Source organism: Heterodontus francisci, chromosome 30, assembly GCF_036365525.1.
Source record: "Heterodontus francisci isolate sHetFra1 chromosome 30, sHetFra1.hap1, whole genome shotgun sequence".
NCBI lineage: Eukaryota > Metazoa > Chordata > Chondrichthyes > Heterodontiformes > Heterodontidae > Heterodontus > Heterodontus francisci.
In genome coordinates, this window is record NC_090400.1 from 63,395,093 (window position 1) to 63,420,351 (window position 25,259).

General features: G+C 44.2%; 1 protein-coding gene across 4 annotated transcripts in view; it reads right to left on the bottom strand.

The window, feature by feature from the left end:
- LOC137346877 (integrin alpha-E-like) overlaps nucleotides 1–25,259 on the bottom strand; it is a 397,091-nt gene that overhangs the window by 148,424 nt on the left and 223,408 nt on the right. For all 4 annotated transcript variants that reach the window (XM_068010834.1, XM_068010835.1, XM_068010833.1 and 1 more), the window contains one exon: nucleotides 16,230–16,360. In XM_068010834.1, the coding sequence (XP_067866935.1) occupies nucleotides 16,230–16,360 (131 nt within the window). The remainder of the gene's footprint in view (nucleotides 1–16,229; nucleotides 16,361–25,259) is intronic.

Consider the following 25,259-nt stretch of genomic DNA (forward strand, 5'->3'; position numbering starts at 1 on the left):
TTGGTCGCTTTCCCCCCTTCCCTTTCTAACCTTTTGCCAGCCTTGTGCCTGCCTGTCCCCTTTTGTTCTCGGCGGGGGTCCCTTACAGTTCACCAGTCCTCTGCTTGAGAGTCCGCCTAACACTGGTACAGGACTTAGGGGTGCAGGTTTCACTGTAGGTTGGAGTTTCCCCTCAACATGGCACATGTGGCAACTTCTGCAGTAGTCCATCACATCTTTGTGGAGTTTTGGCCGGTCAAACTGCTGTCGTATGCGGGCTTTGGTCTTTCGTATACTGACATGTACAGCCACTCAAGTCTCGTGGGCCCTTCTGAACATTTCTTTCTGGTACCTCTGCGAAAGCACTAACTGGTGAACTACTGTCCACTCCTTGCTCTCAGATCTGTGAGGAGAACTCCATTTCTTCATCAGTACCTCATTCTTTAAATAGTAGCAATCAGGGACTCCCTCTGTTTCACTTTCAAACTGGGCAGCCTGTGCTAACTCTCGCAAAACTGGGTCGGCTCGCTGAGCCTCATCAAGGAAAAATCCATTTAATTCATTCCCTGGGTCTCCTAACTTTCCAAAGAAAGTCTCAGATTGACAGACCTGGTCATCTGCTTGCAGTGCTAATCCAGTCTCCTCTTGGGGAGCTGGTTTGATCATGGCCTGATCCACTACACATGCAGGGAAACTGCAGGAGTCCATCTCCTGCCACGGCCCTGTCTCTCTGACCTCCTGCGGTCTTTCTTTCACTACTGTGGGGGGGGGGGGCTACCACCTTCACCCCTGCCAGATCATTACCTAGGAGCAGGTCAACCGCATCCACAGGCAGACTAGGGACAATGCCTACAGTCACTGGTCCTGAAACTAGGTCACACTCCAGGTGCACCCTATGTACAGGTACAGGCAAACACTGCCCTCCAATACCATTCACCACCATTCTGGTGTTCACTGCACTCTCTGGGGGAAAGATCAGGCATTTTCCCAGTAAAAGGGAGCTAATGGTCCCTGTGTTCCTGAGAATTAATATGGGCTTGCTTGCCCCACTCGAGGGGTATGGGGTTACTTTCCCTTCAGACATAAAACCCGGATATCCTTCAAGAATCCTATTAGCTTTTTCTGCACTTGCCGTAGTAAGCTTCCTGGGTTGCACCCTTACTGCAGTTAAAGCCACAGCTTGTTCTGCTGTGCTTTCCATCAGGGTCTCTTCTTCACTGAGCAGGTGTGCCCTGATTAACCCGACTGGTTTTCCCTTCAGTTTCCAGCAGTCAGCTCTTAAATGCCCTGCTTTATTACAATGGAAGCACACAGGTCTCCGGGTCTCATTCCTGCTCCCAGCACCTTCCTGTTTGGCTAGAGGAGGGCCCCCTGTGTATCCTGCTTTTCTTTCTCTCTTGGGCTTCTATCACCTTCCCACCCTTTGTCCTTTACGGATTTGTGGGGGTGATTAGAAAAGGTTTTCTCGGGGAAACTGACTTATAAATGAGAGTAAACTCATCAGCCAAGACTGCTGCCTGCCAGGCTCCATTAGCCTTCTGGTCTACATGTGCCTTTATGGAGAGTGGGAGAAAGTTTTTAAATTCCTCTAGCAAAATTACTTCTGAGATTTTCATAGCTGAGTTGTACTTTAAGAGCCATCAGCCACTAGTCAAAAGCCAGCTACTTTTATCTCTCAAATTCCAGGTAAGTTTGATCAGCTTGCTTCAGGAGGGTTTTAAACTTTTGGCGATAGGCTTCAGGTATTAACTCATATGCCCAGAGGATGGTATTTTTTGTCAGTTCATAATTTGATGAACTCTCAGCTGGCAACATGGAATAAACCTCATGGGCTTTTCCTACTAATTTACTCTGTAACAGCAGAGTGAAGCCTCAGCTGGGCATTTTAACTGCCTTGCCAGTTTTTCAAAAGGCACAAAAAACGCCTCCAAGTCTCCCTCATTGAATTTTGGGATCAGTTAGGAAAGTTTTAACAATTCTGTACCCAGCCCTGAATTACGCTCCTCCATATTGGCCATGCTTTCACTGGGGTTGCTCTGTCACCCCCTAGTTAACTGAAGCCGCTTCAGCTCTCTCTCTTCACATTCCTTCCAGAATATCATTTTCTGGTTGAAGGTGATTTAGAGCTTTGGATCAGAAATTGGCTAGCTGAAAGAAGACAGAGGGTGGTGGTTGATGGAAAATGTTCATCCTGGAGTTTAGTTACTAGTGGTGTACCGCAAGGATCTGTTTTGGGGCCACTGCTGTTTGTCATTTTTATAAATGACCTGGAAGAGGGTGTAGAAGGGTGGGTTAGTAAATTTGCGGATGACACGAAGGTCGGTGGAGTTGTGGATAGTGCCGAAGGATGTTGTAGGTTACAGAGGGACATAGATAGGCTGCAGAGCTGGGCTGAGAGATGGCAAATGGAGTTTAATGCGGAGAAGGGTGAGGTGATTCACTTTGGAAGGAGTAACAGGAATGCAGAGTACTGGGCTAATGGGAAGATTCTTGGTAGTGTAGATGAGCAGAGAGATCTTGGTGTCCAGGTACATAAATCCCTGAAAGTTGCCACCCAGGTTAATAGGGCTGTTAAGAAGGCATATGGTGTGTTAGCTTTTATTAGTAGGGGGATCGAGTTTCGGAGTCACGAGGTCATGCGGCAGCTGTACAAAACTCTGGTGAGGCCGCACCTGGAGTATTGCGTGCAGTTCTGGTCAGCACATTATAGGAAGGATGTGGAAGCTTTGGAAAGGGTGCAGAGGAGATTTACTAGGATGTTGCCTGGTATGGAGGGAAGGTCTTACAAGGAAAGGCTGAGGGACTTGAGGTTGTTTTCGTTGGAGAGAAGGAGGAGGAGAGGTGACTTAGAGACATATAAGATAATCAGAGGGTTAGATAGGGTGGATAGTGAGAGTCTTTTTCCTCGGATGGTGATGGCAAACACGAGGGGACATAGCTTTAAGTTGAGGGGTGATAGATATAGGACAGATGTCAGAGGTAGTTTCTTTACTCAGAGAGTAGTAGGGGCGTGGAACGCCCTGCCTGCAACAGTAGTAGACTCGCCAACTTTAAGGGCATTTAAGTGGTCATTGGATAGACATATGGAAGAAAATGGAATAGTGTAGGTCAGATGGTTTCACAGGTTGGCGCAACATCGAGGGCCGAAGGGCCTGTACTGCGCTGTAATGTTCTAATTCTAATTCATGTTTCTTCCAGAACATTCTTTCTTTCTCCCTCTCCTGCCTCTCTCTCTCTTTCTTTCTCCTCCAATTCAAGCTTCCTCAAGATCCCTGTCGGGGTCTACTTCTCACCCTGTTTCTGCTTCTTCAGATTCAAGGGAAAGATGGTTAGCCACTAGTCTTAGGAGTTTAGGCTTTCTAGCCTTGGCATGTACAGTGATCCCACACTGTTTAGCTATTTTGCTCAACTCCTCCATAGACAGTGCTTTTAACTTATCCCAGGTTATTTCACCTTGGCTTGGGGAGCTGCTCGCTTCAGTCGCAGACATGTTAGTATTCTAGCACACACAACCACAAGAAAACCTGTATTGAAATCTTTTCTGTTTTGTTTAGGATTAATTTGACTTCCCACTTCCAATTTCTCTCATTTGCCTATGGGTCAAATCCCGGACGAGCCCCCAAATGTCTGTTACGACCAGGTGAGAAAAGTGTCGAGGGTTCCCTCTCAGCCTTCACCTGGTCTTACCATAAAAGGGTTTAATTGTAAACACACTGTTTTTCAGCTCTCCCTTAGTGATTCCTTGTTCGCTAACTTCCAATTATAAGACAAATAAACTAGCCAAACAGGTTTTCTTAGGTTTAAAGAAAAATAGTTGAACTTAGTCATAGAGTCAGTTATACAGCACAGAAACAGGCCCTTCAGCCCATCGTGCCTGTGCCGGCCATCAAGCACTTGTCTATTCTAATCCCATTTTCCAGCACTTGGCTCATAGCCTTGTATGCTATGGCGTTTCAAATGTTCATCTAAATGCTTCTTAAATGTTGTGAGGGTTCCTGCCTCTACCATCCCTTCAGACAGTGTGTTCCAGATTCCAACCACCCTCTGGGTGAAATAATTCCTCCTCGAATCCCTTCTAAACCTCCTGCCTCTTATCTTAAATCTATGTCTCCTGGTTATTGATACCTCCGCTAAGGGAAAAAGTTTCTTTCTATCGACCCTATCTATGCCCCTCATAATTTTGTGCACCTCTATCAAGTCACCCCTCAGCCTTCTCTAAGGAAAACAACCCTAGCCTATCCAGTCTCTCTTCATAGCTGAAATGCTCCAGCCCAGGCAACATCCTCATGAATCTCCTCTGCACCCTCTCCAGTGCAATCACATCCTTCCTATAGTGTGGCGACCAGAACTGTACACAGTACTCCAGCTGTGGTCTAACTGGCATTTTATACAGCTCCATCATAACCTCCCTGCTCTTATATTCTATGCCTTGGCTAATAAAGGCAAGTATCCCATACACCTTCCGAACCACCTTATCTACCTGTGCTGCTGCCTTCAGTGATCTATGGACAAGTACACCAAGGTCCCACTGACCCTCTGTACTTCCTAGGGTCCTACCACCCATTGAATATTCCCTTGCCTTGTTAGTCCTCCTAAAATGCATTACCTCACACTTCTCAGGATTAAATTCCATTTGCCACTGCTCTGCCCATCTTACCAGCCCATCAATATCGTCCTGTAATCTAAGGTTTTCATCCTCACTATTTACGACACCATCAATGTATGTGTCTTACTGATCATACCTCCTATATTCACGTCTAAATCATTAATGTACACTACAAACAGCAAGGGTCCCAGCACCAATACCTGCGGTACAGCACTGGTCACAGGCTTCCTATTGCAAAAACAACCCTCGACCATCACGCTCTGCTTCCTGCCACTAAGCCAATTTTGGATCCAATTTGCCAAATTGCACTGGATCCCATTGGCTCTTACCTTCTTAACCAATCTCCCATGCGGGACAAATCAAAAGCCTTACTGAATTCCATGTAGACTACATCAACTGCTTTACCCTCATCTACACATCTAGTCACCTCCTTGAAAATTTCAATCATGTTTGTTAGACATGATCTCCCCCTGACAAAGCCATGCTGACTATCCTTGATTCATCTCTGCCTCTCCAAGTGGAGATTAATCCTGTCCCTCAGAATTTTTTCCAATAGTTTCCCTTCTACTGATTTTAGACTCACCGGCCTGTAATTACCTAGTTTATTCCAGCTACCCTTCTTGATTAATGGCACCACATTCGCTGTCCTCCAGTCCTCTGGCACCTCTCCTGTGGCCAGAGAGGATTTGAAAATTTGTGTCAGAGCCCCTGCTATCTCCTCCCTTGCCTCATTTAACAGCTTGGGATACATCTCATCTGGGCCTGCAGATTTATCCACTTTTAAGCCCGCTAAAACTTTTAATACCTCTTCCCTTTCAATGCTAATTTGTTCGAGTATATCACAATCCCTCTCCCTGATCTCTACACCTACATCGTCCTTTTCCATAGTGAACACAGATGAAAAGTAATCATTTAAAACCTCACCTATGCCCTCCGGCTCCACACACAGATTGCCATTTTGGTCCCTAATGGGCCCTACTCTTTCCCTGGTTAATCCTCTTGCACTTCATATACTTATAAAATGCCTTGGGATTTTCCTTTATCTTGCCCGCCAGTGTTTTTTCATGCTCCCTCTTCGCTCTCCTGGTTACCTTTTTAAGTACCCCCCTACATTTTCTATATTCCTCTCGGGCCTCTGTTGTTTTCAGCCCCTGAATCTGCCATAAGCCTCCTTTTTTTCCCTTATCCAATCCTCTATATCCCTTGACATCCAGGGTTCCCTGGACTTGTTGGTCCTACCCTTCACCTTAATGGGAACATGTTGGCTCTGAACTCTCACTATTTCCTTTTTGAATGACACCCACTGGTCTGATGTAGACTTTCCTACAAGTAGCTGTTCCCAGTCCACTTTGGCCAGATCCTGTTTTATCATATTGAAATCGGCCTTCCCCGAATTCAGTACCTTTACTTCCGATCCATCTTGGTCCTTTTCCATAACTACCTTAAATCTTACAGAGTTATGGTCATTATCCCCGAAATGCTCCCCCACTGACAGTTGTCCGGCTTCATTGCCTAGGATTAGGTCCAGTACCGCCCTTTCTCTTTCAGGACATTCTGTGTGCTGGCTCAAAAAGCTCTCCTGTATGCATTTTAAGAATTCCTCTCCCTTTGAACCTTTTTCACTAAGAATATCCCAGTTATTATTGGGGAAGTTGAAATCGCCTATTATCATATTATTTTTACAGCTCTGAGATTTGCCTACATATCTGGTCCTCTATCTCTCCCTGCCTATTTGGAGGCCAGTAGTAAAGTCCCAGCCAAGTGATTACCCCCTTTTTGTTGTTAAGTTCTACCCATATGGCCTTATTTGAGGAAACATCTAAGATATCATCCCTCCTTACTGCAGTAATTGACTCCTTGATCAATCGTGCAGTGCCATCTCCTCTTTTACATCCCCCCACCCCCATCAAGCCTGAAGATTCTATATCCTGGAATATTGAGCTGCCAGTCCTGCCCTTCCCTTAACCATGTCTCTGTGATACTTTATGAACTTTATTAAACTTAAACTCTAACTCGTTTAACGCCTACGGATACACGACGCACCCAAGCTAGCATGCATACGTGATACACACATGCAGATAGAGACAGAAAAGAGCAGAAGAAATACAGTGGAAAAGTTTGAGGCAATATCTGAAGATGGTTTTGGTTACTGTTCGAGCTCACTGTAGAGTCCCTGATTGTAGGTAGGTCTTGCTTTTTGTTGGGGCCCAGTATTTTTCTTAAACCTTGTTCAGTATAGGATACTTTGCTCTCTTCGAGGTTCACGTCTCTTCAGTGGGTCCCAGAGGCTTGTGAGAAAGAGATGGGAGCAGACAGGAGAGGTCTCCTCACTCCAGGAGCAAACAGTCTTTCCCGGTTCAAACTCTTTGTACAATTCAGAAAAAACCCAGGTTGCCAAGCAGGCTAGTTACGTGACCAGCTACTCTGACCACGTCAGTTTGTGGATTCGGCTATCCCAGCAGTCTTGCTGAAATTTGAGCTCCCTCACCTTCAATGTCTGGTGCTCAAAGTCCATTGTGGGTTAAATTGGATAAGGGAAGTAACCTCTCTTGTCCCTATTGGCATGTAAATGTCTTCCAGCCAAGTGTCTGGCAGCCCTTGTGATAGACCTTCTCTTCTTCCCAGCAACAATTTGAAATTTAATGTCCATATGGCAAAATTAATATGCCTCATTCTTGGCAGGTGGGGGTCCAGCATGACAAGGCACAGTGGCGCAGTGGTTAGCACCGCAGCCTCACAGCTCCAGCGACCCGGGTTCAATTCTGGGCACTGCCTGTGTGGAGTTTGCAAGTTCTCCCTGTGTCTGTGTGGGTTTTCTCCGGGTGCTCCGGTTTCCTCCCACAAGCCGAAAGATTTGCAGGTTGGTAGGTAAATTGGCCATTATAAATTGCCCCTAGTATAGGTAGGTGGTAGGGAAATATAGGGACAGCTGGGGATGTGGTAGGAATATGGGATTAGTGTAGCATTAGTATTAATGGATGGTTGATGGTCGGCACAGACTCGGTGGGCCGAAGGGCCTGTTTCAGTGCTGTATCTCTAAACTAAACTAAACTAAACTTGATGAAGTGCAACATTACAGGTTTATCGGCAAAGTTAGCACCCATGGAACAAAAGGGACAGTGGCCGCATGTATATGAAATTGGCTGAGTAACAGGAAACAGAGTCGTGGTGAACTGTTGCTTTTTCGGTTTGGAGAAAGGTATACATTTGGGTTCCCCAGGGGTCAGTGTTAGGTCCCCTGCTTTTCCTGACATATATTAATGACCAAGAATTGAGCGTAAACGACAACATTTCAAAATTTGTTAATAAGATAAATCTTGGAAATATTGTAAACTATGAGGAGGATAGTGATAAACCTCAAAGGGTCTTAGACAGGCTGGTGGAACGGACGGACAAGTGGCAGATGAAATTTAATGCAGAGAAATGTGAAGTGGTTCATTTTTATTAGGATGAACGAGGAGAGGCAATAGAAAATAAAACGTACAATTCTAAAGGGTGTTTAGAAGCAGAGGGGTCTGGGGATTTATGTGCACAAATCACTAAAGGTGGCAGGGCAGGCTGAGAAAGCAGTTAATAAGGCATATGGGATCCTGGGCTTTAGAAGTAGGGGCACAGAGTACAAAAGCAAGGAAGATATGATAAATCAGTATAAAACACTGGTTTGGCCTCAACTGGAGTACTATGTCCAGTTCTGAGCTTCACACTTTAGTGAGGCATTAGAGAGGGTGCAGAAAAGATTTATGGAGTCATTTAAGGAGGCCATTTGGCCCACTGGGTCCATGCCGGCTCTCCACGGAGCTATCCAGTCAGTCCCACTCCCCTGCCCGATCACCTTAACCCTGCAATTTTATTTCCTTCAAGTGCCATCCAATTTCCTTTTGAAATCACTGATTGTCTCTGCTTCCACCACACCTGTGGGCAGCAAGTTCCAGGTCATTGCAGTTCTTCCTCATATGTCCCCTGCATCTCTTGCCCAACACGTTCAATCTGTGTCCCCGAGTCCTTGTACCATTAATTAATGGGAATAATTTTTCCCTGACTAACTTAATCTTGTACACCTCTATAAAATCTCCCCTCAATCTCCTTTGCTCCAAGGACAACAACCCCAGCTTTTCCAACCTAACCTTGTAACTAAAATCTCTCATCCCTGGAATCATTCTGGTAAATGTCCTCTGCACCTTCTCAAGGAACCTCACATCCCTCCTAAAGTGTAATGATTAAATTGGGACACAATACTACAGTTGGGACCTAACCACAGCTTTATAAAGATTCTGTGTAACTTCCCTGCTTTTGTGCTCAATGCCTCTATTTATGCTTTTGTACTCAATGCCTCCATATGCTTTACTAACCACTCTCAATATGTCCTGCCACCTTCAAAGATCAATGCACATGAACGCCCAGGCCTCTCTGTTCCTGCACACTCTTTAGAACTGTGCCATTAAGTATATATTGCCTCTCCCTATTCCTTCTGCCAAAATGCATCACCTCACACTGTCAGTATTAAATTCAATTTGCCACCTCTCTACCCATTCTGCTAGCCTATTGATGTTCTGTTACAGGCAGTTCATATCATCCTCACTGTTTGCCTCACCTCCAAGTTTGGTGTCATCAGCAAATTTTGAGAGTCTACTCTGTATTCCAAGATCCAAGTCATTTACATATAGCAAAAAAAAAAGCAGTGGTTCCAGCACTGACCCTGGGGGAACACCACTGTCTACCATCCTCCAGTCTAAAAAACAACCATTTACTACGACTCGCTGTTTCCTGTCCTTAAGGCAATTTTTTTATCCAATTGGACACTGACCCGCCTATTCCATGAGCCGCAATTTTGTTCACCAGCCTTTTATGTGGTACCTTATCAAACGCTTTCTTAAAATCCCTATAAACAACATCTACTGCATTCCCTTCATCAACCTTCTCTGTTACTTCATCAAAAAATCCAATTAGATTAGTCAAGCATGATCTCCCTTTTACAAGATCATGCTGGCTATCCTTAATTAACTCGAACCTCTGAGTGTCTGTTGATGCTTTCCCTGATTATTGTTTCTATAACCTTACCCACCACTGATGTTAAATTAACTGGCCTGTAGTTGCTAGGCCTGTCCTTACTCCCTTTCTTGAATAAGGGTGTCACATTTGCCACTCTCCAATCCTCTGGCACCTCCCCCATATCCAGGGAAGATTATGGCAATCTCCACCCCCACTTCCTTTAGCAACCTGGGATGCAAGCCATCCAGACTAGGTGACTTATCTACCCTAAGTATAGTCAGCCTTTTTTGGACCTTCCCCCTCAATTTTTACCCGATCCATTGCCTCTACCCTCTCCGCTTCTACTGATATTCTGTCAAATTTCACTTCCTTTTCTACCCGCTTACTATTGACATGCCAGTAGAATATTTTTGGGTTCCTTTTTATGTTGACTGCCATTCTATTCTCATGTTCTTTCTTTGCCAGTCGTATTTTCCTCCACCTCCCCTCTCATCTTATTGTATATGGCCTGGTTTCCACTTGAAAAATGCATCATACACCCTTTTTTTTGTTTCATCATAATCTCTATCATCCAAGAAGCCCTGTTTTTGGTTCCCTTATCTTTTGCCCTTGTTGGAATGTACCTAGCTTGTACCTGAAGCATCTCTTACTTAAAGATGACCCATTGTTCTGATACAGCTCCTCTAGTCAGTCTTTGGCTCCATTTTACCCTGGCTAGATCACTTCTCATCACGTTGAAATTAGCCATCTTCCAATCTAGACGTTCTTATTTCATTCCTTGCTTTTCTGCATTACTTGTCTAAATGTTATGATCACTCTTACCCACGTGCACCCCAGACACTTGGTCCACCTCATTTCTCAGCACCAGATCCAGCAATGCTTCCTTTTTAGTTAGGCTGAGAACATACTGATCAAGGATGTTGTCCTGAAACATTTCAGAAATTCCTCCCCCTCCCTACCCTTTTACTCTAAAATTACCCCAATCAATATTCGGGTAATTGAAGTCGCCTAATATCACCATTCTTTGGTTCTTGCGCACCTCTGATATTCCTACAGATGTGCTCCTCCATCTCTCTCACACTATTTGGGAATACCCCCAGTTGCATGAGCACACCCTTTTTGCTCCTCAACTCCAACCAAATGAGTTCTGTCCTTGTCCCCTCAAGGTGATCCTCCCTTTGCAACACTACTATGTCTTCGCATAATCAGTACTGGCACCCCACCTCCCTTTTTTCCTTCTCTATCTTTTCTGAACACTTTCTATCCTGTATATTAAGTGCCCAGTCCTTGCCATTTTTAAGCCACATTTCCATTATTGCCACGACATCATATCTCCATACTGCTATTTGTGCTTGTAGCTCACCAACCTTATTCACCACACTTTGTGCATTTACACACATTCATGTAATCCTGTCTTTGCATTCCTCATAGTCCTTCTCAGTCTGTTCCCATATCATACAGAACTACTCCAAAGAATGGTTCCAGGGATGAGGAACTTAATTTTTTTTAAAAATTTGTTTAATGGGATGTGGGTGTCGCTGGCAAAGCCAGCATTTATTGCCCCTTCTTGATTTCCCTTGAGAAGGTGGTGGTGAGCTGCCTTTTTGAACCGCTGCAGTCCATCTAGTGTAGGTACACCCAAAATGCTGCCAGGGAGGGACTTGCAAGATTTTGATCCAGTGACAGTGAGGGAATGACGATATATTTCCAAGTCAGGATGGTGTGTAGCTTGGAGGGGAACTTGCAGTGGTGGTGTTCCCCTGTGTCTGCTGCCCTTATCCTTCTAAGTGGAAGAGATCGTGGGTTTGGAAGATGGTGTTGAAGGAGACCGTGGTGAGTTGCTGCAGTGCATCTTGTATATGGTACATACTGCATCAGTGGTGGAGGGAGTTATGTGGATAGATTGGAGAAGCGGAGGCTATCTTCCATGGAGAATAGATCAAAAGATTTGATAGGGGTGTTCAAAATCAAGGGCGTTTTGGACAGAGTAAATAGAAGGAAACTGTTCCCTTTGGCAGAAGGATTGAGAACCAGAAGGCACCAATTTAAGGCGATTAGCAATGGCGACATGAGGAAAAACTTTTTTACACAACGTGTGGTTAGGATTTGAAATGCACTGCCTGACAGTGTGGTGGAGGCAGATTCAGTTGTGGCTCTCAAAAGAGACAATTATCTGAAGAGAAAATGTTTGCAGGGCTACAGGTTAAAGGCAGGGGAGTGGGACTAGATGAGTTGCTGTTGCAGAGAGCTGGCAGGCTAAATGGCCTCCTTCTGTGCTGTAACCATTCTATGATTCTATAACTTTCGCAAGCCTATTGATAAGGTACCACATGGCAGACTAGTCAAGAAAGTAAAAGCTTGTGGGATCGAAGGCAAAGTGACAAGTTGGATCCAAAATTGGCTCAGAGGCAGGAAGCAAAGGGTCATAGGAACATAGGAAGATAGGAACAGGAGTAGGCCATTCAGCCCCTTGAGCCTGTCCCGCCATTCAATGAGATCATGGCTGATCCACAGCCTAACTTAGCCTTTGGCCCTTATCCCTTAATATCTCTGCTTAAAAAATCTAACTATCTCAGATTTAAAGTTAACAAGTGTTCTCGCTTCAACTGCTGTTTGTGGGAGAGAGTTCCAAACCTCTACCGCCCTTTGCATGAACTGCTTCCTAACATCTCTTCTGAACGGTCCGATCCTAATTTTTAGACTATGTCCCCTAGTTTTAGACTCTCCAACCAGTGGAAATAGTTTATCTTTATCTATCCTGTCTTTTCCTGTTAATATCTAGAAGACATCAATCAGATCACCCCTTTACCTTCTAAATTATAGCGAGAACAGGCCTAATTTGTGTAATCTCTCCTCGTAACTTAACCCCTGTAGTCTAGGTATCATTCTTGTAAACCTACATTGCACTCCTTCCAAGGCCAACATATCTTTCCTAAGGTGTGGTGCCCAGAACTGGTCATGGTTGATGGGTGTTTTTGTGACTGGAAGGCTGTTTCCAGTGGGGTTCCACAGGGCTCAATCGTAGGTTCCTTGCTTTTTTGTGGTATATATCAATGATTTGGCCTTGAATGTAAGGGGTATGATTAAGAAGTTGCAAATGGTACAAAAATTGGGCATGTGGTTGATAATGAAGAAAAAAGCTGTAGACTGCAGGAAGATATCAATGGACTAGTCAGCTGGGCGGAACAGTGGCAAAGGCAGCTCAATTCGGAGAAGTGTGAGGTAATGTACTTTGGGAAGGCTAAGAAGGCAAGGGAATGTACAGAATCACAGATGCTTTACAGTGCAGAAAGAGGCCATTCAGCCCATCGTGTCTGCACCGGCTCTCCGAAACAGCAATTCGCTTAGTTCCATTCCGCCTTCTCCCCGTAACCCTGCACATTCTTCCTTTTCAGATAACAGTCTAATTCCCTTCCGAATGCTTCAATTGAAACAGCCTCCACCACACTCTCAGGCAGCGCATTCTAGACAGTAACCACTCGCTGCATGAAAAAGTTTTTCCTCATGTCGCTTTTGCTTCTCTTAAATCTGTGCCCTCTCGTTCTTGGTCCTTTCATGAATGGGAATAGTTTCTCTCTATCTACGCTGTCCAGCCCCCTCATGATTTTGAATACCTCTATCAAATCTCCTCTCAGCCATCTCTTCTCCAAGGAAAACGGTCCTAACTTCTCCAATCTGTCTTCATAACAGAAATTCCTCAATCCTGGAACCATTCCCATGAATCTTTTCTGTACTCTCTCCAATGCTCTCATATCTTTCCTAAAGTGTGGCGCCCAGAATTGGACGCAATACTCCAGCTGAGGCCGAACTAGTGTCTTATATGTTCAACATCACCTCCTTGCTCTTGTACTCTATGCCCCTATTAATAAAGCCTGTCCTGCCACCTTCAATGACTTATGCACATATACACCTTGGTCCCTCTGTTCCTGCACTCCCTTTAGTTTGTACCCCTTATTTTATATTGTCTCTCCATGTGGCACAGTGGTTAGCACCGCAGCCTCACAGCTCCAGGGACCCGGGTTCGATTCTGGGTACTGCCTGTGCGGAGTTTGCAAGTTCTCCCCGTGACCGCGTGGGTTTTCATCGGGTGCTCTGCTTTCCTCCCACAGCCAAAGACTTGCAGGTTGATAGGTAAATTGGCCATTGTAAATTGCCCCGGGTGTAGGTAGGTGGTCGGGAATATGGGATTACTGCAGGGTTAGTATAAATGGGTGGTTGTTGGTCGGCACAGACTTGGTGGGCCGAAGGGTCTGTTTCAGTGCTGTATCTCTAAATAAATAAAATGAACCACTTCACATCTCTGCCACCTATTTGCTCATTCCACCAACTTGCCAATGTCCTTTTGCAGTTCTACACTATCCTCACAGTTCACCATGCTTCCAAGTTTCGTACAATCCACAAATTTTGAAATTGTGCCCTGTACACCAAGGTCTAAGTCATTAATATATATCAGGAAAAGCAAGGGTCCCAACACCGATCCCTGGGAACCTCCACTACAAACATTCCTCCAGACTGAAAAACATCCATTAATCACTACTCTTTGTTTCCTGTCACTCAGCCACTTCCGTAGCATTGTTGCTACCATCCCTTTTATTCCATGAGCTATAACTTTGCTCACAAGTCTGTTGTGTGACACTGTATCAAATAACTTTTGAAAGTCCATGTACACTACATCAACTGCATTGCCCTCATCAACCCTCTGTTACCTCCTTGAAAAACTCCAGCAAATTAGTTAAACTTGATTTTCCCTTGAGAAATCCATGCTGGCTTTCTTTAATCAAACTCGCATTTGTTCATGTGACAATTTTGTCCCGAATTATTGTTTCTGGAAGTTTTGTGCTGTAAATGACTGACTGTAAGTTTCCCCACCACCAAAGTTAAATTGACTAGCCTATAGTTGCTGGGCTTATCTTTACACCCTTTTTTGAAAAGGGGTGTAACGTTTGCAATTCTCCAGTCCTCTGACACCACCCCCGAGTCTAAGGAAGAATGAAAAATTATGGCTATTGCCTCCGCGATTTCCACCATCACTTCCCTCAGTATACTTGGATCATTCGGTCCTGGTGCTTTATCCACTTAAGTACAGACAGCCTATCCAATACGTCCTCCTTATCAATTTTAAACCCTTCTAGTGTCCGAATTACTTCCTCTTTCACCGTTGCATCTGTCTTTACCAAGGAAGAGGATGCAACCCAGGCAAAGTATTCATTTACTATCTCAGCAATGCCCTCTGCCTCCATGCGTAAATGCCCCTTATAGTCCCTAATTGGCCCAACTCCTCCTTTGACCACACTTTTAATATTTATATGTCTATAGAAAACTTTGGGATTCCCTTTAATGTTAGCTGCCAGTCTCTTTTCATGCTCTCTCTTTGCTTCTCTTATTTGCTTTTTCACTTCCCCTCTGGACCTTCTATATTCAGCCTGGTTCTCAATAGTATTATCTACCTGGCATATGTCATAAGCACACTTTTTCTTCTTTATCTTAATCTCTACCGTTGTTGTAATCCAGGGAGCTCTGGATTTGTTTACCCAACTGTTCCCCTTCAAGGGAACATACCTTGACTCTTCTCGAACTAATATAAAAGCAAAATACTGCGGATGCTGGAAATCTGAAATAAAAACAAGAAATGCTGGAAATACTGAGCAGGTCTGGCAGCATCTGTGGAAAGAGAAGCAGAGTTAACGTTTCGGGTCAGTGACCCTTCTTCGGAACTGACAAATATTAGAAATGTCAAAGGTTATAAGCAAGTGAGGCGGGGGTGGGGCAAGAGATAACAAAGGAGAAGGTGTAGATTGGACAAGGCCACATAGCTGACCAAAAGGTCATGGAGCAAAGACAAACAATATGTTAATTAACATGCATTTCAGATCACAACAACCTGCTGAGTAAAAAATAAATTCTTCTCATCTGCCCTGGTTCTTTGGCCAATTATCTTATATCTGTGACCTATGGTAACTGATCCTCTGCCAATGGCAACAGTTTCACCCGACCTATTGTAACAAAACCACATATAATTTTGAACGCCTCTATTAAATCTCCCTTTAATCTTTGCTTTAAGGAGAACAATCCTAGCTTCTCTAGTCTCTCTACATAATCAAATCCCTTGTCTCGGATACCATTTTAGTAAACCTCCTCTACACCCTCTCTAAGGCCTTGGCATCCTTCCTAAAGGGTGATGCCCAGAGTTGGACAATACTCCAATTGATTTTATAAAGGTTTACCATAACTTGCCAAAGCTTTACTTTAACAGGCAAAGGTTAGAGGTAATCTGTAATTCTCTCTCCCAAAAGGTTGTGGATGCTGCGGGTCAATTTGAATTTTGAAGACTGAGAAAGATGACTTTTTACTGAATTTTCTGTCTGATTTTTGTTGGGTACGAGCAAAGTCAGAATGTGGATTTGAACTACAGACCAGCCATGATCCAATTGAATGGTGGAGCAGGCATAATTCAGTGAATGGCTTCCTCCTGTTCCTAATGTTTATTACTAGGATATTACTTTGTTACTATCAGCACGCATTTTCCGAAATCTATCAATCTGATTTCCCTCTCAACAGTGCCAAGTTCTGAGCATCTTTAACAACACAAAACAAAATACATCAGTAAGATAACCAAACAGTGTTAAAAAGAGATGTATTAAATACAGCTACATACCCGAGGACAACAACATTGTCCCGTGCACCAACTGTTATATCAAAGAGCCCATCTGCATCCACGTCTGATGCGCCAGCTATTGATTGTCCAAAGTATTGCAGCCCATGCATAACATCCTTTCCCCTTATTCGCTAAACAATGTAAAGATTAAAAAGTGCATCAGAAGAGATAATGAATTGAGTTATTTTCTTAACACTTGCTTGTCTTGTTTTTACATTATCATTTCCAGAGACTACTTATTGTAGACTTTAGAACTCTGTTTGCATTAGGAATACAGAACATACTAAATCATTCCCACCACCCAACCCCCAAACATCAAGCTACTGTCCACAGGACTGTCACTGACCTCATCTCCTCCAGAGATCATCCCTCTACAGCTTCCAACCTCAGTCCCACAACCCCATACAGCCCACTTCTGCCTCCTTCCTAAAACCCACAAACAGGATTGTCCTGGGAGACCCATCGTTTCAGCCTGTTTCTGCCCCACTCCATTTCTTCCTATCTTGACTCTACCTTTTCTCCCTGGTCCAGTCTCTACCCACCTACATCCGTGACTCTTCTGATAATTTTGATAATTTCCAGTTTCCTGGCCCTAACCTCCTCCTCTTCATCATGGATGTCCAATCTCTCTACACCTCCATCCGCCACCAGGATGGTCTGAGGGCTCTTCGCCTCTTCCTTGAACAGAAGCCTAACCAGTCCCCATCCACTACCACCCTCCTCTGCTTGGCTGAACCTGTTCTCACATTGAACAACTTCTCCTTCAACTCCACTCACTTCCTTCAAATAAAACGTGTTGCTATGGGTTCCCGTATGGGTCCCAGTTATGCCTGTCTTTTTGTGATGTCGAACATTCCTTGTTCCAGCCCTACTCAGGCCCCCTCCCCCAACTCTTTTTCTGGCACATTGATGACTGTATCGGTGCAGTTTCCTGCTCCCGTCCCGAACTTGAAAATTTCTTCAACTTTGCTTCCAATTTCCACCCTTCTCTCACCTTTACATGGTCCATCTCCAACACTTCCCTTCCCTTCCTCGACTTCTCTGTCTCCATCTCTGGGGATAGACTGTCCACTAATATCCATTATAAGCTCACCGACTTTCACAGCTACCTCGAATACACTTACTCACACCCTGCTTCCTGTAAGGACTCCATTCCATTCTCCCAATTGCTCTGACACATCTGTTCTGATGGTGCAACCTTTCACAACAGCGCTTCTGATATGTCTTCATTTTTCCTCAACCGAGGATATCCCATACTGTGGTTGACAGGGCCCTCAACCGTGTCCGACCCATTTTCCGCACTTCTGCCTTCACCCCTTCCTCTCCCTCCCAGAGCCGCGACAGGGTTCCCCTTGTCCTCACTTTCCACCCCACCAGCCTACACATCCAAAGGATCTACCTCCGCCATTTCCAACACCTTTAGCATGATGTCACCAACGAATGCATCTTCCCTTCCCTGTCAGCATTCCAAAATGACCATTCCCTCTGCGACACCCTGGTCCATTCTTCCATCACCGACACCTCGTTCCCTTTCCACGCAATCGCAGGAGGTGTAATACCTGCCCTTTTACCTCCTCACTATTCAAGGCCCCAAACTCCTTTCAGGTGAAACAGCAATTTACTTGTACCTCTCAATTTAGTATACTGTATTCACTGCTCACAATGTGGTCTCCTCTACATAGGGGCGACCAAACGCAGATTGGGTGACCGCTTTGCGAAATACCTCCACTCAGTCCAAAAACATGACCCCAAGCTTCCGGTCGCTTGCCATTTCAACACACCCCCTGCTCTCATGCCCACATCTCTGTCCTGGGCCTGCTGCAGTGAATATGATCACAAGTTCAAGGAACAGCACCTCATTTTCCAATTAGGCACTCTACACCCTTGTGGACTGAACATTGAGTTCAATAGTTTGACAGCATGACTGGCCCTTTTTTATTTTAATTTTATTTCATTTAGTTCCATCTCTTTTTTTTAAACCAGGTGCCTGCCTACTGGTTTTTTCATGTTTGTGAGAAGCAGAGTTAACGTTTCAGGTCAGTGACCTTTCATCAGAACTAAAGAGAGCATGCTAATGGTGTGGTGAAAGACAAAGCATTATTGACCCCTATGCTAAGGGAAAAAGTTTCTTCCTATCTAACCTATTAATGCCCCTCATAATTTTGTATACCTCAATCATATCTCCTCTCGGCCTTCTCTGCTCCAAGGAAAACAACCCCAGCCTTTTCAGTCTCTCTTTATTGCTGAAATGCTCCAGCCCAGGCAACATCCTGGTGAATCTCCTCTGCACCTTCTCCAGTGCTATCACACCCTTCCTATAGTGTGGTGTTACCTGAAAGGACTGAATCAGATTAAGGCTTCTACCTCATAACTCCGTGAAAGGAAACACAGATTGTGCTCTCTGATTGCCACACCGTTAGGAAGAGCCGAGATAAAGCAGTGCAGGATTTAACATTACATTGCTGTTATTCTGCTATAGTTCTTTTGCTTCTCTGTCAATAAGCAACTTATAGTTTTAGTTTGTACAGCGAGGTGTTTTTCTATTGTGAAATCCCAGTTTGGGGTCATTGTTAGCCCTGAGGAACACCCCTGTTCACCACATTACAAAGATCATAAGTTCCAGGTGTCACGATCCTGTTTTTTTCTCCTCGGGAAATAGTGCGGTGCGCCTTTAAGGCTATAAAAGATCAGTACTACTTTAAGGCAGCAAGCTCCAGAGACTGTAAGCCAAAGTGCATTCTGGTTGCTAAGCTACAGCCACACAGACAGAGAACAGACATTCAATGTATCAATTTAGACTTTGAAACTGGCTAGCAGAGACACACAGTTAACAGACGGATCCAGCATGTGAAGGAAATAGGAGCTCTCTTTCCAAGTCAATTTAGACCCTGGGTAGTTTTTCTCTTAAAATTATAAAAGCTTCAAGCCAGATTTATTTCTTAAAGAAATAACAAACTATTGATTTACTGTGTTCATCGCTAATAATGAAGACTTTAATACTAGAACTGCTGAACTGAACTGCTGAATTTCTATCTCTGTTTATGTTTAGTTTAGAGATACAGCACTGAAACAGGCCCTTCGGCCCACCAAGTCTGTGCCGACCATCAACCACCCATTTATACTAATCCTACTCTAATTCCATATTCCTACCACATCCACACCTGTCCCTATATTTCCCTACCACCTACCTATACTAGGGGTAATTGCTAATGGCCAATTTACCTATCAACCTGCAAGTCTTTGGCATGTGGGAGGAAACCGGAGAACCCGAAGGAAACCCACGCAGACACAGGGAGAACTTGCAAACTCCACACAGGCAGTACCCAGAATTGAACCCGGGTCACTGGAGCTGAGAGGCTGCGGTGCTGACCACTGCGCCGCTCTGGAAGGATCTTCGGATTCATCGAACCTTGGAAGACTGCAAGTGAACTTTGACTGTGTTGTACCAGAAGACCATTCGTCAGAAGCGTAATCTGCAAAGACTTTAAGGTTTTCTTCTATATTCAAGCAGCTAATTAAAAAACCAAACTACTGTTAGTTTGAGTATATGCATGCGAATGCGGGAGTTAGATTTCTAAAGAAGAAGTTATAAGGCCTTTAGATATTGTTTTATCTTAGTAGTGTTTATGATTTTAGTTTTTTTAATAAACAGTTAAGTTATTGATATCTAAAGATACCTGGTTTGGTTCGCTTCATTCAGGGGTTACTAGATTATTTCAATTCAGCTGTTGCTTTCTTCGATTTGGAAAGCTTAAAGATATATAATGCAACCTGTGGAGCGACGGGACTGAGTTGACAGTGCGTTGCTCCCACTGCAATCAGAATCATATATTTTGATTGGGGGTTTTGTCCTGAGCTGTCGTAATATGTATATTAATTGGGGGCTCGTCCACGTTTGAATCATACTTTAATTAGGCAGCTCACATTTGGGCTCAGAATCGGACTAATTTGGAGGGCTCGCGTTTGGAATCATATTAATTGCTCTCGCGTCTGGGATCAGATCAATTGGAAACTCAACAGTTGGGATCTAAATCTAACACCAATTACGAAATAAAAGGAACCAGGTCTCTTGTATAAGGTACAGTTTATACCATAGTAATAGCATTAGCGGTTACAGCAGAGTTTTTGGGAAAGCAGTTTCCCTCAGTGACTTGATAACTTTAACAAAGAATAAATTAAAAGAATTGGCAGCAAAATTGGGGTTAGAATTGAAATTAGGTGCCAAAAAAACAGAGATAATTGAAATAATAGCTGAATAGAATTAGAAGAAGAAAGGGAATGCGAGAGACAAGAAGGTCGTAAGTCAGAGAGTAATGCAGTGTAATTGGCTAGGATTCAGTTAGAAATGAAAAAAACTGGAGCTTCAACAGGAAACAGAAAAAGCAATAGCAATAAGAAAACTTGAACTTCAGAGAGAAAGTGAAAGAGAAGAGAGGGAATTTAGGCAAAAAGAAATGGAAGTAAGACAAAGGGTAGTCTTGAATCCAGGAAAAATTCAGTCAGGAAGAATCTGAATTTAGCTCAGGACCCAGCGAAAAGTTGTTTAAATTTATTCAAGCTCTTCCTAAGTTCGAGGAAAGGGATGTAGAGGCATTTTTCACATCTTTTGATAAAATAGCCAAACAGATGAAATGGCCGAAGGAAAGTTGGACACTGCTTATGCAAAGCAGGTTGGCAGGCAGAGCTCATGAAGTTTATGCCATGCTTCCTGAAGAGGCTTCTGCAGATTATGCGATGGCAAAAAAGGCTGTTCTTTCTGTCCCTGAATTAGTCCCTGAAGCTTACAGTCAGAAGTTTCGGAACTTACGGAGTTTGGCTAGGCAGACAGATGTAGAATTTGAGAGGGTGAAGCAAATTAATTTTGGCCGTTGGATACAGGCATTAAAGATGGAAACCACATATGAGAAGCTTCAAGAATTGATTCTCTTCGAAGGGTTTAAAAACTCCACTCCTTCAGTAGTGAGAACTCATGTAGAAAGTTTTGAAAGCTAGGCAAGCAGCGGAGATTGCTGATGATTTTGAACTTGTGAATAACCCAACCTCTTTTGTCCGTTACCCCCATAAACCCAAGAAGGATAGAAAGTGGGAGAGTAAAAGATAGGCAAGTAGCCAGGGACAAGGAGGAACAGCTGGGAATGCCCCAGGATCACCTCCTGAGGTCAGAAAGGAAGATGCTGAGGATAGAAGTGAGGTTTGCAAGCCAAAGTGTTATCATTGCCACAAAACAATTCATCGTTATTCAGAGTGCTGGGAAATTGAGAGGTAAACCCATAGGATTTGTTGGAGTACGCAAAGTTAGTGCAGAGGAAAAAACTCTGACTGAGAGTATAGCAAACCTGGCTATAGCTTTAACGACAGTTGTAAAACCAGATACTAAAACTAAAGTGAGTGCAGAGGTTAAGAATAAAATACCCGCAAGTTATAATGAATTTTTGTCAAAGGGGAAAGTCACTCCATATCCTGTAAGTGAGGCAGGAAAACCCATCATTAAACTCAGGGATACAGGAGCATCCCAAACACTCTTGCTGGGGAAAGATATAAGGTTTTCACCAGAGAGCGTCTTGAATGCTAAAGTTTTAATGAATGGAATTGGCGTGGAGTATACACCCATACCTTTATATAAAGCACGCCTAGAGAGTGACTTAATATCTGGGATAGTAATTGGAGGAGTTGTCCACAGTTTGACAGTGGAGAGAATTGATCTACTCCGAGGAAATGATTTGGCTGGATCAAAAGTATCAGTTTCTCCTATAATTACAGAAGAACCAACTGAAATTAAGGAAACGGAGCAATTACAGGAACAAGTTCCGGGAATATTTCCTGCGTGTGTAGTCACCTGAGCAATGGCGAAACAGGATCCATTATCGGAAGTAAAAGGGGCACCACAAATAGATAGCCAAGTATCTGAAACCTTATTTGGGAATTTAGATATTCCAAATGAGATGTTTAACAGATCGTCAATCATTGCAGCACAGCAAGCTGATCCAGAGATATACCGAATGGCACAGACGGCTCTGACAGAAACTGAGGTGAAAGGAGTTCCGGAAGGCTATTATATGGCAAATGGGGTTTTGAGGAGGAAATGGAGACCACTTCACAGACCTGCAAACGAAGGCTAGACAGTTGTTGAACAGATTGTGGTACCAACTAAATATCGCCAAGGATTATTAAGGTCAGCACACAACATTCCTTTTGTAGGACATCGGGGAATTCGGATGACCAAATCACGCATAAGCCAACGTTAAACATGGCCAGGTCTTATAAATGATATGAGACAATTTTGTAGGACATGCCATATCTGTCAAATGGTGGAAAAACCACAACCTACTATAAAACCAGCACCAGTAGTTCCCATACCAGTGATTGAGGAACCATTCTGCAGTGTACATTAATGATTTCGATGTGAATATAGGAGGTATGATCAGTACGTTCGCAGATGACATGGAAATTGGTGATGTCGTAGATAGTGAGGAGGAAAGCCTTAGGACGATACAGATGGGCTGGTAGGATGAGCAGAGCAGTGGCAAATGGAATTTAATCCTGAGAAGTGTGAGGTGATGCATTTTGGGAGGACTAACAAGGCAAGGGAATATACAATGGATGGTAGGGTCATAGGAAGTACAGAGGGTCAGAGGGACCTTGCTGTACTTGTCCATAGATCACTGAAGGCAGCAGCACAGGTAGATAAGGTGGTTAGGAAGGCATATGGGGCACTTGCCTTTATTAGCCCAAGGATAGAATATAAGAGCAGGGAGATTATGATGGAGTTGTATACAATGCTAGTTAGGCCACAGCTGGAGTACTCTGTACAAGTTCTGGTCGCCACACTATAGGAAGGATGTGATTGCACTGGAGAGAGTGAGATTCACCAGGATGTTGCCTGGGCTGGAGCATTTCAGCTAAGAAGAGACTGGATAGGCTAGGGTTGTTTTCGTTAAAGCAGAGAAGGCTGAGCGGGGACCTGATCGAGGTATATGCGAGAACAAACAGAGTTGTTATCTCTGGGTTGTTGCCCGTGCCACGTGATAGCGAAGCGAGGAATAGGGAGAGAGAGGAGTTGAACACGTGGCTGCAGGGATGGTGTAGGAGGGAGGGTTTTGGTTTCCTGGATAATAGGGGCTCTTTCTGGGGTAGGTGGGACCTCTACAAACAGGATGGTCTTCACCTGAACCAGAGGGGCACCAATATCCTGGGGGGGAAGATTTGCTAGTGCTCTTCGGGGGGGTTTAAATTAATTCAGCAGGGGAATGGGAACCTAAATTGTAGTTTCAGTGTACAGGATGTTGAGAGTAGTGAGGTCAGGGATAAGGTTACAGGGACGCAAGAGGGCACTGGCAAGCAAGAACTTGGTTTAAAGTGTGTCTACTTCAATGCCAGGAGCATCCGGAATAAGGTGGGTGAGCTTGCAGCATGGGTTGGTACCTGGGATCTCGATGTTGTGGCCATTTCGGAGACATGGGTGGAGCAGGGGCAGGAATGGATGTTGCAGGTTCCGGGATTTAGATGTTTCAGTAAGAACAGAGAAGATGGTAAAAGAGGGGGGGGGTGTGGCATTATTAATCAAGGAGAGTATTACGGCGGCAGAAAGGACGTTTGAGGACTCGTCTACTGAGGTAGTGTGGGCCGAGGTTAGGTCACCCTGTTGGGAGTTTTCTATAGACCTCCGAATAGTTCCAGAGATGTAGAGGAAAGGATAGCGAAGATGATTCTTGACAGGAGTGAGAGTAACAGGGTAGTGCTTATGGCGGACTTTAACTTTCCAAATATTGACTGGAAATACTATACTTCGAGTACTTTAGATGGGTCAGTTTTTGTCCAGTGTGTGCAGGAGGGTTTTCTGACAGTATGTAGACAGGCCAACCAGGGGCGATGCCACATTGGATTTGGTACTGGGTAATGAACCCGGCCAGGTGTTAGATTTAGATGTAGGTGAGCACTTTGGTGATAGTGATCACAATTCGGTTAGGTTTACCTTAGCGATGGGCAGGGACAGGTATATACCGCAGGGCAAGAATTATAGCTGGGGGAAAGGAAATTATGATGCGATTAGGCAAGATTTAGGATGCGTAGGATGGGGAAGGAAACTGCAGGGGATGGGCACAATCGAAATGTGGAGCTTATTCAAGGAGCGGCTACTGTGTGTCCTTGATAAGTATGTACCTGTCAGGCAGGGAGGAAGTTGTCAAGCGAGAGAGCCATGGTTTACTAACGTTGTTGAAGCGCTTGTCAAGAGGAAGAAGGCTTATGTTAGGATGAGACGTGAAGGCTCAGTTAGGGCGCTTGAGAGTTACAAGCTAGCCAGGAAGGATCTAAAGGGAGAGCTTAGAAGAGCGAGGAGAGGACACGAGAAGTCATTGGCGGATAGGATCAAGGAAAACCCTAAGGCTTTCTATAGGTATATCAGGAATAAAAGAATGACTAGAGTTAGATTAGGGCCAATCAAGGATAGTAGTGGGAAGTTGTGTGTGGAACCAGAGGAGATAGGGGAAGCGTTAAATGAATATTTTTCGTCAGTATTTACAGTAGAGAAAGAAAATGTTGTCGAGGAGAATACTGAGATACAGACTACTAGGCTAGATGGGATTGAGGTTCACATGGAGGAGGTGTTAGCAATTTTGGAAAGTGTGAAAATAGGTAAGTCCCCTGGGCCAGATGGGATTTATCCTCGGATTCTCTGGGAAGCCAGGGAGGAGATTGCAGAGCCTTTGTCCTGGATCTTTATGTCGTCATTGTCGACAGGAATAGTGCCAGTAGACTGGAGGATAGCAAATGTTGTCCCCTTGTTCAAGAAGGGGAGTAGAGACAGCCCTGGTAATTATAGACCTGTGAGCCTTACTTCGGTTGTGGGTAAAATGTTGGAAAAGGTTATAAGAGATAGGATTTATAATCATCTTGAAAAGAATAAGTTCATTAGCGATAGTCAGCACGGTTTTGTGAAGGGTAGGTCGTGCCTCACAAACCTTATTGAGTTTTTCGAGAAGGTGACCAAACAGGTGGATGAGGGTAAAGCCGTGGATGTGGTGTGTATGG